General features: G+C 35.6%; 1 protein-coding gene across 1 annotated transcript; it reads right to left on the bottom strand.

The window, feature by feature from the left end:
• Positions 1-377: 377 nt before the first annotated feature.
• On the bottom strand, positions 378-17,751 carry LOC123696311 (ubiquitin carboxyl-terminal hydrolase 5). The gene is made up of 17 exons (XM_045642416.1): positions 17,522-17,751; positions 14,756-14,881; positions 14,297-14,482; positions 14,038-14,144; positions 12,275-12,440; positions 11,690-11,857; positions 11,246-11,407; positions 9,505-9,608; positions 8,956-9,139; positions 6,119-6,330; positions 5,279-5,401; positions 4,692-4,806; positions 4,205-4,318; positions 3,429-3,579; positions 2,259-2,474; positions 1,756-1,865; positions 378-762 (listed from the first exon to the last, which is right to left on the bottom strand). The coding sequence occupies exons 1-17, from the start codon at positions 17,624-17,626 to the stop codon at positions 700-702; spliced, it is 2,412 nt and encodes an 803-aa protein (XP_045498372.1). The 5' UTR covers positions 17,627-17,751; the 3' UTR covers positions 378-699.
• Between the last annotated feature and the right edge of the window lie 786 nt (positions 17,752-18,537).

Below are 18,537 nucleotides of genomic sequence, written 5' to 3'. Positions count from 1 at the left end.
CCCGGCCCGGTACCGGCACAGGCACCGGCGCCGGCGCCGTGCCGTTGCCGGGGAAGCAAAAATGTATGAAAATGTATGGCTCGCTTTTTCACTTACCGGCGCCGGCGCCGGCACGGCATTGAGTCCTGCCGGCGCCGTCGCCGTCGCCGGGGTAGCAAGCTTCCCACATGTGCCGGCCGGCAAAATTGAATATGTATTGCATATTTATATGAATTGTCATATCAGTACTGTACCACTCACCGGGCGTAAACCGGCATCGACACCGGCGCAATGGAAAAACGAAGTCCCGGTGCCGGTACCGGTCCCCGACCATGCCGTTGCCGTGCCGGAGCCGGGCCGGGTAATGGAAAAACGCCCATTTAGTACGATATAATATGAAATTTTCTTACTATTTAGTATTTATCATGAACTGGGTAATTATCGACTTGTAACAATTACACAACGCAGAATCTATTCCAAAAATAATAAAAAGCGTATTAAAAAAAATAGTATTCATACACATCTCATTATTCATAAATAAATAATCAGCGAAAAAAAACTTAAGCCTATTCCAATGTCACAATCAAATAGTGTACTAAATCTAATTTTAACGGTTTTAAACCGTGTTTCTTCCCGTGAAATCTGCATGTGGTGAATTTAGCGCAGTCTAAGACATTGCAGTTGTCGGACGAAGTCAGGCGACGCGCCTTGTTCCTGGCATCACAGTCTCTCGTACAGGTACAAGTAGCCGAGGTCCTTGGGGGGATTCTCTGAGAGCGCGACCTGCAAGTATATGAATATATTAATATTAAACATATTATGAACTAGCTGTCCGCCCCGGCTTCGCCCGTGGTACTTACATGTTTACGTTTTTTTTCATAATTAAATATAGCCTATAATACTCGTGGATTATAGTATATATATATAGTTTATAGTAGCTTTCGAATGGTGAAAGAATTTTTAAAATCGGTCCAGTAGTTTATGAGCCAAATCAAACAAACTAACAAAGTTTTCCTCTTTATAATATTACTAGCGGTCCGCCCCGGCTTCGCCCGTGGTACATATTAACGTTTTCTCTACATAAGAACCATCCTCGTACTTCAAGGAATATAATAAAAAAAGAATTATCGAAATCGGTTCAGCCGTTCTCGAGTTATGGAATTACAACGAAAAGTGGCATTGATTTTTATATATATAGATTAGTGCAGATAAACTATAAAGTACAGTAATTTATACAAAAACGAAAATTATTAACTATTTTGAAGAAAATGATCTTGTTTTGTGCAACTGAGCAAACATGTATTCTCTGAATTCATCTTCTTTATAATATTTATATTATTTTACTCTCAATATTTATTTCACTTTTTTAATTCACTATTAGAAAACATTAACTAATTAATAATACACTGCACTTTTATTTTTCATGTATGAACATAGTTTTGAAGTGAAACTTCTTTATCGGGGTTTGAAAAAAATTATGTGTAACATTTTTTCGTTACGCGTGACATTTTTTTCCGTTACGCGCCATCTTTTTTTTTATCCTTACCACGCGTGATTCGACGTATTTCTGTAAAGTTGCATTATAGTAAATTATTTTTTGGAAAATAAGGTCATAAAGAAGTTTCACTTCTTACGTATTTACACTAGTACACGCACACATTTTTTTATAAACATGACAAATATCTTTTTTCAACAATAATAATATCATTATCAAATTGGTCCGTTAATCTGTGAGTTAAAGGATTGTTTAATAAAATTATTATTGACAAAATGTACCTTATTATCATTGAATATAACCCAACGTCCCTCGTGCAAGATGTGGCACACGTAGTGACCGACCATCGTCGATGTGCCCATGTGAGATATGAACGCTACCAACTTGTATTCTGCAAATAATATGGATAAATTAATATAAGAAATATGAAATAGAATAAAGATTATAATATATTCCGCGAGATTAATTACTGTATGCGTTACATTCATTTAACGCATTATTTTTTTGGTAGAATATAATCTATAGAAGGGAATCCGTTACATAGTGTAACGGCTTTCAACTACAAGACAAAGACGTTTGGGAAAAAGTGAATTTCCAGTAAAATACCTAACTGCCAGCATTTATAAACTACCTAGAGGTTCTACCAGTGGCTTGTAGTGTCTTTGACAGCTGTGAAGCATATGCTGGTGATGTTTCTCACATTGGCCAGCTTTACTCACCTCTGCACTTATTTCTATAACTAATCCCCCCCTTTTCCCTTCGGTTTTCACCCGTATATACTCACTCTCCTGTCCATCCCTGCATCCCAACGAGCGTTCATTCTCCACTGCAGCGGGCTGCTCCTCATCCAGCTGGTCAGCTCTGCTGAAGATCCAGTCCAGTGCTCGGGCCACATCACCCCCGGTTGCTCTGAGTGCTTTAGCAGCTTGTGTGTTGGTGAAACCCATGCTGGTTATCTGCTCCACGCTGGCCGGGTCCACGTCTACTCCAGATGCGTCATCTGTTAAATAATTATGACATTTAGCGCCGATTTTTCAATCCTTGGTTAAAATTTATCCGTCCAATAAAGTATTACACGAACATTTTAAAATGTCACCTGTAAACTGTCAAATACGGACAATTAGAATACATTTTTGAAATGGTAGTTTAATATGTTATTCAATGAATAAGTTTTAACCAAGGATTGAAAAATCAGCCCTCAAATAAAAACTTTCGTTTTTTCATGGACGAATATAATCTGGTATATTCGTCCATGGTTTTTTGTAGAAAAATTACAGACGTCAGAGGTAACGCAAAAGGCACGCGATTAATTTCAATTGAATAGTCAACAAATTGCTTAAGCCTTAACGTATTTAATATTTAATTCTTTCACGTATTCTAATCTCTATTACTTTAACAGTTTACAAGAATGACCGTTAAACTAGCAATGACATTTTAAAGTAGATTTTGGGCACAGAATACATAATAGTAGCTAAACGCTACAGAACGGACACTCTCCGCCTCCCGCCAAAATTAAACACTTACCTCACCCCGCACGATCAGACATGTTATGGTACCCATTTCCCCGCAAGGACGATACCAACGACGTCTTTAGACGAAACGCAACGAAGATTGACAACATTAATCAAATTGACTTAAAGCAATTTTATTATTTTGGATTTGTGATTATCGTTTTTCGTAGAAAATGGTTAGATATTGTGCTGTTTACGGATGTATTTCATCAGAAAAACGCGAATTTTTTTTTACGCTAGTCACAAATGTGCCAACCATAAAGAGTTTACACACACATTTGCAGTCTCTACAGTGTGACTGTCAAAACTATAATTTTGTATGGAGTGTCCGGGGTGTGTTTTGGGTATATTTTCAAGAAAAAATCAATCAATTCACTTCAAAAAACGGTTCAAGCTATGGTCAAATTTTCGGTATAGTTTCTTTATCACCGGCACAAACTCACCGGAAGCCCTAGAGCCGGGCGGCTCGAACTTGTTGGCGAAGTCCCAGTCCGTCATGTGCTCCATCAGCCAGTTGGACGCCGCCTCCATGCTCGAGTTGTTCGTGTAGTACAGCGACTTCTTGCAAGCCTCTACGGGGAATCCCATGTCCAACTGGAAAATTCTTTCGGTGTTAGATAGCCCATTTATCGAGGAAGGTTATAGGCTATATATAATCACGCTAAGACCAACAGGAGCGGAGCAATGCGGATGAAACCGCGGGGCACAGCTAGTGTATAATAAGTAAGTGCCGAGCACACGTGCCAGAAGTGAAACTTCTTTGGCAATATTCAAATATACCAAAATTGGCTAATTACTCCATTAGATGACGGTATTGACATCAGGCGATTTTTTGCAGATTATAAAGTATATATTTTAATACACATTATCAATAAAAAGAAAACGTTTAAAATCCCTAATCCAAATGTATTCAAAATATTGTTCAGATCTGCCGTAAAAAAAGAGTAATCCATCCAAACATCAATCTACTCATACCTACAGACTTTCACGATTATTATATCTATATCTATACTAATATTATAAAGCTGAAGAGTTTGTTTGTTTGTTGACTACTGGTTGACTACTGGTCCGATTTGAAATATTCTTTAGGTGTTAGATAGCCCATTTATCGAGGAAGGTTATAGGCTATATGTGTAACAGGAGTGGAGCCACGGGGGTGAAACCGCGCGGAGCAACTAGTTAAATTATAAATTAACTATCATATAAAAAATACACTTACAAGCTGCGACAACAAGTTATCATCGAACACGGGTGCAGGTGTTTCATTCGCTGTTTCTGGTAACAACGTCTCGTCGGCCTGCAGGCCACTTCCGCGTAAACAGCTTAGATCTACCTGTAATTATTTATTTTAGTGAAGAAAATATTTGAGGGTAGTTTGAAAATTGGTAAAATTATTTCAGTGCGGTAACTAATGAGTAATGACTAATGAATATTAGTTCAAATATAATGCTAAAATAATGTTCAAACATAAATTCGCTAGTGAAGTATCTTTCTTTCTTTTATTCATTAGTATTAAGTGAATTCTGTTTTTTCCTTGGTTTCAGTCTTGTGTTTTGTGTTATTTGGATGTATTGTTTTTTACTAAAGTAGCAACTTTGGAATAATTTATAAAAAATACCCAAACAGTTATTTTTACAAATTAAAATGTTGAATGAATGAATTATTTTACTTGAAAGATATACGATTATTGATTTGTAACAACTAACCTCCCACGGCATGTCAACAGCGACATCTAACTTAGCGGGTGTCCAATCTTCTTTGATGGTGAATTTCTTCAACTGTATCAGCAAATAGTCTGGGAATGTTGCCAATCGGGTAATCCTGAAGGGTAGAAATTCAAATATAATTTTTTTATTATTGTTTGAAAACTTAAGTTTTTTTACGTCTCATTACATATTATATAGGCTCAAAATATTCACAACAATCGAACCTACAGGTAGAATATTTAAGCAAATCTAAATGACAGATAACAAATTACAATAATTATTGATATATGAAAATTACTAAAGTAATTAACTGTTAGTGCATATTATTCTAGGCTTTTCTAGTTATCAAGTATTTGCTTTCTGCTATCTATACTAATATTATAAAGCTGAAGAGTTTGTTTGTTTGTTTGTTTGAACGCGCTAATCTCGGGAACGATTTGAAAAATTCTTTCAGTGTTAAATAGCCCATTTATCGAGGAAGGTTATAGGCTATATATCATCACGCTACGACCAACAGGAGTGGAGCCACGTGGGTGAATAAAGGTCGTATTGAATTAAACATTTGACCAAATAAACTGGAAACATACTTTTTAGCAGTGACCTTCTTGTTGACGGCCGAGCTGAAGAACTGCTCAACGGTCTCCTCCTTCATGAAGCTCTCGAGACAGGCCTGGAACGGGATGTGCGGACGGACCACTTCCGATGGGTCTCTGAAAAGATTTTAGATTGTACATTTTCATCTATGGATAATTTTATGTGTGGTGTTAAATTGTCTGAAGTCCGTCACAACTAACAAATAAGTATTTTTTTTAACTTATTTGTTAGTTGTGAAGGATGATGTTCAGCTATACATGTCACGCTAATAGGAACTCAATAGCCGTGTATATAAGGTCTAAAGTCCACTTACAGTCTCTGTCCGCTCGTTCGTCCGGCGTTTCTTATACTCTCGCAGCTGCTGCATATTATCAGTCGCTGCTACAGGTGATATTCTACTATAGATGACAAGCTAATATGAGCTCTATGACCAAGTACATAGGGTCCACTGACAGTCGCCAGCCACTTACCCAGCGTCGCTTCGCTGTTGCACATTGTTACATGACACACTAATATGAGCTCTCTGACCGTGTATATAGAGTTAAAAGTCTACTCACAGTCTTTGACCGCTCACCCGGTGCCGCTTAACTGCTGCACGTTGTTAATGACATGTTATTATGAACCCAATGACCGCATATATAAGGTCCAAGGACAACTAGCAGTGTTTGCCCAATAGCTTCGCCCGGCGTTTCTCATACTCCCGCAGCTGCTGCACATTATCTGCCGCTGCTAGCGGTACTGGCAGCGGTAGATTATGCTCAGCTATACTTACATAGACTGCCATGCTAATCTAAGCCCTATGGTGTTGTATATAAGGTTCAAACTCCACTCACAGTCTCTGCCCGCTAGCTTCCGCGTTCGCCCGGCGTTTCTCGTATTCCCTCAGCTGCTGCACATTATCAGCCGCTGCGACCGGCACTGGCAATGGTAGATGGTGTTCAGCACGACGAGTGTATCTCACTCCACGTGATTCCGTGCACTGTACACGCTCTTCTACCGCGAAACGCATGCACTCGGACGGGTTGACGCGATGGCGGCTGTTGCGCTGTGTGGTGATAAATAGTTAGTTTAGGCTTGATTAAATAAATAATAATAAATATTTTAGGACAATTTTAACGCACGGCGCGATCTGATCCCATACTAAGCTTTCGCTTGTGTTATCAAAACCAGACGGCTGATAGACATACACATATAATTTTAAATATATATGTACTTATATAGATAACTAGCTTTCCGCCTGCGGCTTCGCCCGCGTTTTCAAAGAAAAACCCGCATAGTTCCCGTTCCCGTGGGATTTCCTGGATAAAACCTAGCCTTTATTACTCGTGGATAATGTAGCTTTCGAATGGTGAAAGAATTTTTAAAATCGGTTCAGTAGTTTATAAGCCTATTCATTACAAACAAACAAACAAACAAAGTTTTCCTCTTTATAATATTAGTGTAGATTAACACCCAGACACAGAGCAAACATGTTCATCACACAAATATTTGCACCGAGTGAGAAACAAAACCACGACCTGTGGCTTGGAAAGCAGGGTCCCTACCAATCGAGCCAACTGGTCAGTCTAAATGTAAAAAAAAATACCTTTTTTTTAAAAGTCTACAAGTAGGTAAATTCTTTGGAATGAAATACTGTGATAAATGATAATCATGCTAGTTACCAAACATATAACAACTACCGACTTGACATGGTTCGACGGGTGAAATAAATCACATATAAAACCGACTGTTTATTCAATGAATTGTTTAAGGTTTACACTTTTGGTAAGTTAGTTTTGAAGTGATGAGTATTTTTTGCAGCACCACATTTTTATTATATTTTGTGTAATATGCATTATAATACAGATCAGACACTTCCGGAACTGTGCTCTAAAAATATTCTCACATCGTTTAGAAATATTCTGTGACACACAATTGAAAAGAGACATATTACAGGGTGGTTCTAAATTACGTTGACAAATTTCAAAATAATAAATTCCAAAAATGGGACATGCTGCGTTGCTTTTGTTTTTTAATTATTATTTTCACATGTTTTGGCGCCAACTTAACGTTATTTGTGATGAGAATAAATTAAAAATTAGTCATTTTTTACTATGTCTGCTCAACGAGGTGCAATAATATCCTTATATGAGGCTGGTAAGCGGCAGTGTGCGATAGTGTGACTTCTCAGTATCAGTCGGCAGTTAGTTTCTTCTGCTATTAAACGCTACGATGAGCTTGGCCATCTTGGTGACTGTCTGGGAAGAGGCAGAAAAAGAACTGTAAAGATGCCTAGGCTTCGGCATATCGCCAAACAAAGACAGACCCGCAATTCACAAGCCAAGGTAAGAAAAATGGCTCGAGATTTAGGTGTAAGTCATTCAACGTTACAACGAGTTGTTAAAAATGAGCTCAAGTCAACAGCATACAAGCTTTGAAAAGCGCAGCGGTTGGATGATAAAGATAAAAAAATACGCCTTGAAAGATGTCGCTTACTGAAAGCGCGCTCCGCTGGTGAAGCGTGGAAAAATATTTTTTTTCACCGATGAAAAAATTTTTCAGATTGAACAGTCTCATAACCGCCAAAACGATAAAGTTTACTCTTCTAGTCGCCCTGGAGCCACAGCAATTATCCCCCATCGGCAAAGACCGGATTCAGTCATGGTTTGGCGTGGCATTTGCTCAACAGGCAAAACTCCTCTCGTTTTCGTAAAAAAAGGTGTGAAAATGAATCAAGAAATATACCGACGCGATATTTTAGAGAGTGTAGTACTTCCTTGGAGCCAGTAGTACTTCGGTGACCAACCGTGGACTTTTCAACATGACTCTGCTGCATCTCACAGGGCCTCAAATGTGCAGTAGTGATGTATGGACCATTTCCCAGAGTTAATAAGTTCCAAGGAATGGCCTCCATTTTTATCAGACCTTAATGGAATGGATTTCAGCGTATGGTCAATTCTAGAGGCGAAGGCCTGTGCAACATCACACAGAAGTGTAGACGCGCTGAAGGCAACACTTACTCTTGAGTGGGACAAAATATCTGAAGAGGAGGTACGGAAAATCGTCGAAAACTTCAGAAAACGTTTAAGCCTTTGTATTAAAGCTAAAGATGGTTATTTTAAAAATAAATAGATATTTTCATTAAAATAATACTGTATTTTTATTATAAAGTATTTTTATTATATACTGTGTAAAAGAAAAATAAAATAAATCGTAAAATAAGTTGTCAACGTATTTCAGAGCCACCCTGTAGTACAGATCGCGCGGCGAGAGTTTGGCTTTGACCGTTATTGCGCAGCGCAGAAATCAGAAATTGGGTAGCAACGGGGGGTGTGGGGCGGGGAAAAGTATTGTGAGCGTTGCGCAGTAATCCTCTCCACCCGAAGGTCAAAGACAAACTCTCGCCGCGCGTACATTATGTTGGTATAAAGCCAACATTTTGACATTATTAAAAAATATGTATTATTCAGCTTTATATATGTATTAATCATTATAATATTTGACTAGAGTATCAAACATAATTGTAGCGGTTGTATATTGTAATTTTAATTATTAATGTAATATTTTTTTTGTATTAATGAATAGATTGTATTGTAAATTTTACCTCCCTATCGCATTGGGTAAACTGTAATGGTAGGAATGGTTTTATATAAATAAATAAATTAACAAAAAAATCTCCATATTTCCTCACCTCCAACAAAGTAAGGAAGTGCAGGAAGAACTCGTGCGCATCCTGTTGCCGCTTGGTCATGAACTCCGGGTGGCCCTTGCCGATGAGCTGCCGGTACATGTGCGGGGAGATGCCCTGCTGGCTGCCGTCCACTTCGCCGGGGAACGAGTAGCGACCGGATATGAGGCCCACTCCCACTTTCGCGCTGGAAATATAAATTATAGTTAAAAAAATTAATTATGTCATAATAGTTAGTTAGTTACTGGAAAAAAATTGTATGGAAAGTTGAGAAAATGATGTTGTTGATAAAGCAGGCATTTCTTTTATATTCAAAATAGTCTGTAGAAAAGTCTGCCTTGGTATATATTGATCAGTTTTTTTATGAGCATATAATATGACTTGGTACATTAATGCGACGAAATATGTAAGGTTTTAATTTAAATGAATTTTTGTGTGTCTAGTTGTTTATAATTCTATAGGTCAAATATTACTTTTATATTTTGTTATTTTTTTTCAAGTGTCATAGTTATGAAGTAAAAAAAATATCAACAATATATAATTAGCTCTTACGTTTGTACATTGAAATCATTGACAGGATCTTCTGGGAAGGTGGCGAATATTTCCGGAGCACCCTCGACGAAGCGACGCACAAAATCTGGCATACGGAACATTACCTGCAAAATTTTGTTTGTTTAGTATACAAGCATGGTTTAAATTAAAACGTAAAAGAGATGGCGTAATACGGTTGAACTATGGTATCATCTATTGGTATCAACTATGAAATATCTTACAATATAATTCAAATATATAAGAGGAAGCGATCTTTAATCTATACTAATATTATAAAGCTGAAGAGCTTGTTTGTTTGTTTGAACGCGCTAATCTCGGGAACTACTGGTCCGATTAGAAAAATTCTTTCGGTGTTAGATAGCTCATTTATCGAGGAAGGCTATATATCATCATGCTACGACCAACAGGAGTGGAGCCACGGGGGTGAAACCGCGCAGAGCAGCTAGTTTAAGATATAACATACTAAATACATAAAAAATATCTTATTTTCATGTAACATAGATTTTTTGTTTTGAAAAAAAAAAATTACTAGAAATATTTTTTACTATAGTCCTTTCCACCTAAGGGTTCATACGCACTATGCGGGTAGCCGCGTTGCGGGTAGCCGTCCGGCTGACCGCAAGCACAATTATGTACGTAATATTCATTTCTATGCGCACTGCGATGCGGCTACCCGCAGACCGCTCCGGTTGCTCGGAGAGCTGCGGCCCGAGTGACGGCCAGCCGGACGGTTGCTATACGCACTGTGCGGTTCAGTCTGCGGCTGCCCGCCATTGAGTGAGTGTGTGCACGTGGTTGCAAAATGCTTGCTCTCATCTCGTGTTTGCAAATAAGGATGCACCCAGTACTTCTTTCTTTGCTTTTCTTCTATACGTAACGTGTGTAAATGTAGTAAATAGCTGCAACTTCTTCCATTTCCATCTTTGAAATGGATCGACATGACCGCAAATCGCAACGGTTCTTCAACCGCACTATGCGGGTAGCCGTCCGGCTGGCCGCATTCGCAACCGCATCCTGCGGTCAGCCGGACGGCTACCCGCAATGCGGCTACCCGCATAGTGCGTATGAACCCTAAGATGATTTCTGTGACACATCGATTTTTGACACGTGAAGAGATGTCTGTACTGAAATCATATCAATTGTTTTCGATAATCGATAATATTTTATATGGAAATGAAATCGATTTGAATAATGTACCAAAATTAGTTTTTTCGGCATTTCGCCATCAATTAACTAAGGAAACTTAGCAAACAACAGCAACAAAAAGTCAACAATAACAATTAGTAACAATAGCAGAATACCACGGAAAGTATCAATATAAAAATGCAACTTGTATACAAGGCTGACGCACTCCTACAGACGATTGACTCGATTGACAAACGATCATAAGATGGGCGCCGATTATATGATTTTCCAACTCTATGATTTTTCAACGATCCATTTCATGTACACGAGTTGCGTAGGTATTATATTTTTGTGTTATTTTATTTTATTTTTCATTATATTAAACTAAACAATACTGTTTTTGATTAGCTTTTTGATTAGCTTAAGATGTCTCATTTTTATATTTTTGGTAATAATGCCGCCATAAAATAAAAATATTATACACTAAAATCATTTTGGCGTTTTAAACATAAAATACGTAATTCGGAACACGATGAAGTGTCACAGGAATCATCATAGCTGAAAAGGACTATACCTAGCACTATATTTCTAAAGCTTTTCTATGGGATCTATATACCTGCAGCACACTATTGATATAGCACGAGTTGCCCAAGTTATTGAGGCCGGTGAGCGCCGGGCCGTGCAAGGGCCGCAACTCACTGCCGCTCTCTTGTAGTGTATTCCATTCGCCCGTACGACGGTTCAACTCTAGTTCCAACTCGGCCATTGATTTTTCCGTCTGTGAATAATATTACATATATATTTTTTTTAGATTTAAGTTTTTTGTGGAAAATTTAATGTCAATATACAAAATAAACGCAATAACTTGTTATAATAAACTCTGTAGTTGCTTTGTGAGTATGAAGAAAAAAAAATTAACAAACGCAATTTTTTTTGTCGATGATTTATGTTTAGGTTAAAAGCATTGTAATAATGTCTTGTCTTTTTGCAGTCTTTAAAAATGATCAAATGTTTTATGTAAAAAAATCTATTACTTATGCCAATTTTAAAAACACCTCACCTTCTGCAACTGCTGCACATTTATGCCAAAGTGCTTCAAATGATCTGCCAAAAACGGATCCTCAACCATATCGTCTTCAGCGTACGAGAACACGTCACCTTTGCCCTCCGCTGTTATAGTACCCAGCTTTACTGCTAGAGGGTAGCCCGTTTGGCGGTAATGTTCCACCTGCAAGAACAAATTAAATTGTTTTACTTATAAAAATAATTGACAGTTTTTTAAATCAATACTAGATTAAAAATGACGGTACCCATATTTCCTTGCACCAAACGATATTATGTTTACGTACGGATTAATTATTACATATGGATTAATAATTTTTTTGGGTATCGATTGATCAGTAAAAAAACTACTACTAAATAAATTCTTATCACAATTATTTATTGTTGCACTTTATGGGTCATAAAAGCCATTATTTGCGGCTTATCAATGAAAATAACTTATTTTAAATTGACATAATATCATTGATTTCATTTTATTTGCAAAAAGTCTTGCTGTGCGCCATGGCAGATCAATGATATACTAATATACAGATTTATTTTAATTATTTTACTGTGAATGTTTACTTTAGTTTACATTACTCACCGCATGGTCATTACCACCGGAACCATCAAAGAATCGACGTCCACACAGTATGGATCCATCCGTGAGATTCAACCAGAGGTTGTTGGTGAGATCGCACTTTTCGCACTTCCATCCAGAGGGCGGTATCTTTATTCCGTTATCCAATTGAAGCAAATTTACAGCATGGCTAAAAGATAAATAAGATTAATGGCATGTGTCACAATTGGATATGTTCTGATAAGTTTATCCGTCAGTTTGACAGTGATTTTGTCGAGGCCGGATTCGAACCCGCGTCTTTCGTCTAGCCGCCGCGACGCATGATGTTTGGGTCATTGAATTCTTTATTATTAAATAATGCAATCAAAATCACCGGCACCTGGAATCAAACCCAATATCACACAACTTTAAGCAAAACAACTACTGTAGAACACACCCCAAGCCGGTTGGTCACCGTGGGGGAAGACGACCACTACCTTCCAACGAAGAACACTAAGAACATTAAAGAAAAACTAAAAAAATATTTATATAGCTACTTTTAATACACTTTCATTAAGGACACCAGAAAAATTTACGGAACTTGAACTAGCTTTAGAAGATATTAAATGGGACATTTTAGGTCTGAGCGAAGTAAGACGATTAGGAAACCAAATAGAAGAACACGATAAATATATTCTGTACTACATGAGTGGAAGAAGTTGGAAGAGGCCTTTGTGTTACAAGGACACGCCAACACCCACGAATACATTTAATTTTAGTTTTAAGTAAAAATGTAACCTGTAATTATTGGCAATAAAGGCTATAAATAAATAAAAAATGCAATCAAACTGAAATATCAATCAAAAAAATATCTGAACCAAATAACTAACTTAACTCACGCACAATCTTATATCTATAAACACAACCACACACACAAACACACAAACTTTTACACACGTTATAATGCTGGCATTATGTCTTAAGGAGTGGAAAGCGTCGATCGACTATAGCACAGGTCTAGTACCTAGTTTAGTCGACCGTCGTGTCTTTTTTATTGTGTAACTATTTATAATGTGTGTAAGTATAAATAAACGTTTTTTCATTTTCATTTTCATTTTCAAATTATGTCAAATTATCTATCAGGGATATCAGAAACCATGGAATTGGCTCTTGATGGTTTCTTTTATTGTTAATATTGCTATTAGTTCAGGATACATCGCCCATTTTTGCAAGTGACTACTATCAAGCTGATTTTCCGTTTGTAGCTTTATTTTGATGAGACACCGAATAATTTCGTGTACGAAACTCTCGGTTGTGGTAGCTAACAGAGATAACAAGGATAAATTTTTTTGATTTGATGGTTCTCAAATATTTATTACGCAATTTGTAGGACAATATGTCTGTTGAATTATATAAACATTAACTAAGTGAAAACAAAAAAATCAGCTTGTTAGTAATCATTTATGATGACCTCGTTATCGATCGGTACTTTGGAAAGGGGGACTCTTTGAACCAACCATAGATTTTGTAGGACAAATATTTTTTCGAATAATTTAGGTAATTATCTTGAGATTGAACCAAAAAAAAAATTCAGTTAGTAATCAATATTTGAGAACCATCAAATCAAAATTTTTTATCCTTGTTATCTCTGTTAGCTACCACAATCGAGACTTTCGTACACGAAATTATTGGGCGTCTCATCAAAATAAAGCTACAAACGTAAAATTAGCTTGATAGTAGTCACTTGCAAAAATGGGCGATGTATCCTGAACTATATAACATAGAGTAATAATATATGTAGTTCTTACACAGAGACTTCTCGCTTTTCACCATCCCAAGTGCCATGTAATGCTTGCATTTCAGCTATTTTGAATGGCGATTCTGCATCTAATATTCCTTGCACAGACTTCTTTATCTGCGAAAATAATTTTTATTAGAGCTTTCTTCACTAAGTTGTAATAAAAAAAAAAAAACAAAAAATGTTGTGTTTTTAATACTATAATAAACTTTTTTTTTTAATTTTACGAAACATTGTGAACTATTTTGTTTCAATAATAAAACACTTACCACTTCAGGCAACGCATCATTCGGCCACGGATAGCTCTGGAAGCCTGGCAACACGACCACATTGTAGTGGTCTGTGTAGGTGTACTTTGGCTTGCCGCAGTCGGGATCGAATCCACCCTCCACGCCGATCGCCAAACGCGTGATCTTCTTCTCCGGTCCATCACCAGTTTGTTCCGGTTCGGGGATCTAAAATAAGTATTGAATTTATAATATTCTTTTATTTATATGGCAATAGGAAAAATGTATTCAGGCTCATTTTTCAATCATCAATTATATCATACAACTAAACAACAATTTCAAATGTGTAAATACAATTACATATTATGTAATTTTTCACATTTTGCTGGTGAAATTCAAATATTTTTGAGTTTGAGTTTGCTGTACAAGTTGTAACCAAAGATTCTGAAATCAGCCATTAATATTAATGTTCAGAAAATTATACTAAATAAAATATCTTACTGGTTTCTTCTCCCTGGTAATGTGCAAGAACACAGCATTACCGGTTTTTTGAAAGTACTGCTCGACGTAGTTGCGGCCGAAACCAAGGAATGATGTCAGCGACACGTACAGACCCGTTTCAGATTCCTGAAATTAAAGGACACAAATTATTGGTAAATCATAGCAGGAAGGATAGCAGCTAATATGCATGGAAATATAAATATATCTATGAACTGATTTTATAAAAAATATTTTCCACAATAGAAGATCAACTTTCTCTTTTTTTTTAATTATCTTTACAGTACAAATAATGGTGTAAACAGGAATATAGGGGTAATAATTTTGTTTGTATGTTATTGGATGTTAATTAAATATGAGGAGTATTTAAGCTTATAAATAGGTATTTAAATTTTTGTTTGTGATAACTACATAATAATACCTTAATATCAATTTATTCAGAATTAAATTAGTTATTTCATGAAACAATGTTAAAGTACATGTATAATATTATTAACCCAGTACAATGCCACTAAAAAGTTTAATAAGTGATTCAAAAGCGCCCCCATAATTTGCATATTGATAACAGGTATCATAATCACACAAGCTTTGCAATATATAGGGGCTAACTGTTTGCTCATTTAAAGTGAAACTAACAAAGAAACAACATGTTTGAAACAGTTGATTTCTATCTGGGAATATTCCTAATTTTGAGTGGATTTTTGATCGGTTTGCTGAATTTAAGAAGTGTTTTACGAGTCAAGAATAAATTCTCACATGTCTTGCTGTCAGAGAATATTATTCTTATATGCATCGGAGTGGCATTTCTAACACGTGCCGTCTATTCATTGGGCCCAAATAATATTAGCATGGAAGAATTTGAAGAGAGAATGCTACAAACTAAGCCTCACGATCGCACAATGACTTGTGGTTTCTCATCACTATTTCTCAGTTATGGACCATTAATTTTATCTTTGGTGAACAGCTTTCTAAGTCTGGTAATAGACAACTATATGCACTACCAAATGTTAAAAGACGAAACAAGCAAAGACGACGAAAATATTGTTCAAGATTTGAGAGAAAATAGACAATCTGAAAGGAAGATCAAATTGAACAGTGTTGTGGACTTTTTGAAACAAAATTCTTCATACATAACTATCTTTTTCCAATGGCTTATACCAATTGTATTGTCTCTATTTTTATATCCAATGAATGTTCAAGAAGTGTCTATGTCCGAAATGAGGAGTTACAGTGATAATTGCATTAGTCTGTTGGATTTAACAGAGAATAAGTGTTCATTTAATACTAGTGTGGAACTACATAAGTACATACCTTCACAAATAAATTATACAGAGACTTTTGAACAAGACTATAATGATAATAAAACAGTTGAAATCAATTTTGTATTAAATAATGTGTTTAAAATATTAAGCAACTATAGTAATAATACTGAATTTGCCTACACACAAATGTCAAAAACCGCTAGAACTCCTAAATTCGCTTATAATTGCATGAAAGCTTGTATAACGGACAACAAAAGTGTTCTCTTATATATGTTTATACTAGCATTTATAAGTATTTTTGTACCGATCACAATTTCAATTGCGATATTGACTAAAATTCATACCATGAGTGTGAAAAAAGTAGGAGTGAAGTCATATGTAACAAAAGAAGTTTTATATAATGTATTATTTTGGTCTCCGGTAATGTTCGACACATTTTTATCACTGATACTTTGTTCTTTCTCCATGCATAGTACCAGGACATCACTATTTAATGTAATTGCAAATGTGTATCAAACAGTAAAGAATTTTATGAACACAAAGCACTTTAAAGATAATATGGTTGTTCCTGTTTAATTTTATCCTCAACTAATGTATATTTAGTAAAATAGTTTTTGTATTTGATTTACTGTAAGTCTTTTATAATTTAAAACTATATTTATAGTTAAAAGGTCAGTTTCAAATAAATCCTACTAATATTATAAATGCAAAAGTTTGTATGGATGTTTGTTACTCTTTCACGTAAAAACTACTGAACCGATTACAATGAAATTTAGCACACATATAGAGGGTAACTTGGATTAACACATAGGATAGGTTTTATCCCAGAAATCCCACGGGAACGGGTACTATGCGGGTTTTTCTTTGACTGCGCGGGCGATGCCGCGGGTGGAAAGCTAGTTTATTATTTTTTCATTATACTTCATATTATTGTGTTTAATGGTGTCCCTATGGAACTTACCGTTTGAATTAATATACATGTTTATGCAATTTTAAGAAACTAATTAAGGTAATTGGTAGCGAAGTGTTAATGTAATCTGCTATTTATCCAAACATAAAAGTAGATTCATTTGTGTAGAAATTAGAAACCGTAGACAGGCCAATAATATATATAATAGAGGAATAAGATGTATAAATAGTTGTATTTTCTCAAATAATTGCGAGTGTAACACAGTTATATTTCAATACAGAAGTTTTTATGTAAATAAAATTATTTTTTAAATCAAGCTTTCTCTTATTGGTTTTACTCATTGGTTTGTGTGGATTAATATTTTTTTTTTTATTGATATCTTCGTTATACATAATTAACTTGAATACCTAAATACTTTGTCGGTATATTATATTGCGGTATCTCTTGACTCTCGGATGATTGAAACCTGAATGTAATATTTTCGGAAAACATGATTATTTAACAATTCACAACAATTATTGTCTGGGAAATATCTTCCTCCTGTTGAAACATTTTCAATTGGAAAAATTTTATGGTTAGAAACAAAATGCAACTCACCGGGTTGTCGAACGAATATACACATTCATCTTTGTAAACCAATTGCTGAGATGTTGGTATTTTGATTTTATCCAAATGTGGTGTTAAAAGATCTAGAGACGCCATGTTTACTGTTCTCAATGCAATATAATGAAGATATTTTTGTTTTCAGACAAAACGCTAAATAATTCCAATTTGCTTGCAATTTTAGCAATTTTCACCGTTCATTTTTCATGAAAACGAATGACTTATCCACAGACTACAAATTTATAAGATACCGTACAGAGTAAAACAGACTTATAACATTACCAATATAAAGCATTATAAACATTAAGTGACTTACACGCAACCTCACGCAACATTGACTTAGACTTTAAATATCAATTAAATAATAAATAATGAGCGTGGAAAATTAGAATAATTAGCTGTTAAATAAGACGAGGTAAAAACGTGTCTAAATACATTGAATGCCAATTTTTTTAATGCCAACAAAACTTCGTCACAGGACATTTAGAATCATTTAACTTATGTAAAATGAATATGCATCCTCTAACACAATGACTAAGGAATCCTATGGACAGGGCATAATGTTCTATACAAACAAGAAGCTTATATCCTCTAATACACTGGAGATTGCACTATGACCATTAACTTGAAACAAGAAATTATGACATTCAATGACGTCAGTCATGTTATTTGTCTCTTTCTGTCGAGTGACCACGCTGGTTTGTAAATTCAGGATTTTTCAAAATAGAAAAAACTAAAAATCATGGTCTATAAATAATAACGACATATATTTTTAACAGTATTTATATTATAATATTATGGTCATACTTTATAGGTAGGTACATACAATTTTAATTGGTATAGAATGATAGTTATAAATAACTTTTGGCTACAAAGCTTGGATATGAACCGATATATAGCATTAACATCCTTTGTAAATAGAGGAAAGTTGTGTTTTGCATCAGATGCTGTTTACCAAATTGTTAGCTACTCAGATCTTCTTTTTAAACGCGTTGCTTCGACGGGTCAAT

The sequence above is a fragment of the Colias croceus genome, chromosome 12 (genome assembly GCF_905220415.1).
Source record: "Colias croceus chromosome 12, ilColCroc2.1".
NCBI classification, from domain to species: domain Eukaryota; kingdom Metazoa; phylum Arthropoda; class Insecta; order Lepidoptera; family Pieridae; genus Colias; species Colias croceus.
Note: the sequence above shows the minus strand (reverse complement) of the source record. Positions and strands in the feature narration are given on the sequence as shown.

Bases quoted from the DNA above. Each gene is read 5' to 3' on its own strand.
- LOC123696311 (XM_045642416.1), bottom strand. From the start codon at position 17,626: ATGGCGTCTCTAGATCTTTTAACACCACATTTGGATAAAATCAAAATA. The intron at 11,408-11,689 runs GTGAGGTGTTTT...TATTATTCACAG, and splicing joins ATGTGCAGCAGTTGCAGAAG to ACGGAAAAATCAATGGCCGA. The intron at 9,140-9,504 runs GTAAGAGCTAAT...TTATATTTCCAG, and splicing joins AATGATTTCAATGTACAAAC to CGCGAAAGTGGGAGTGGGCC.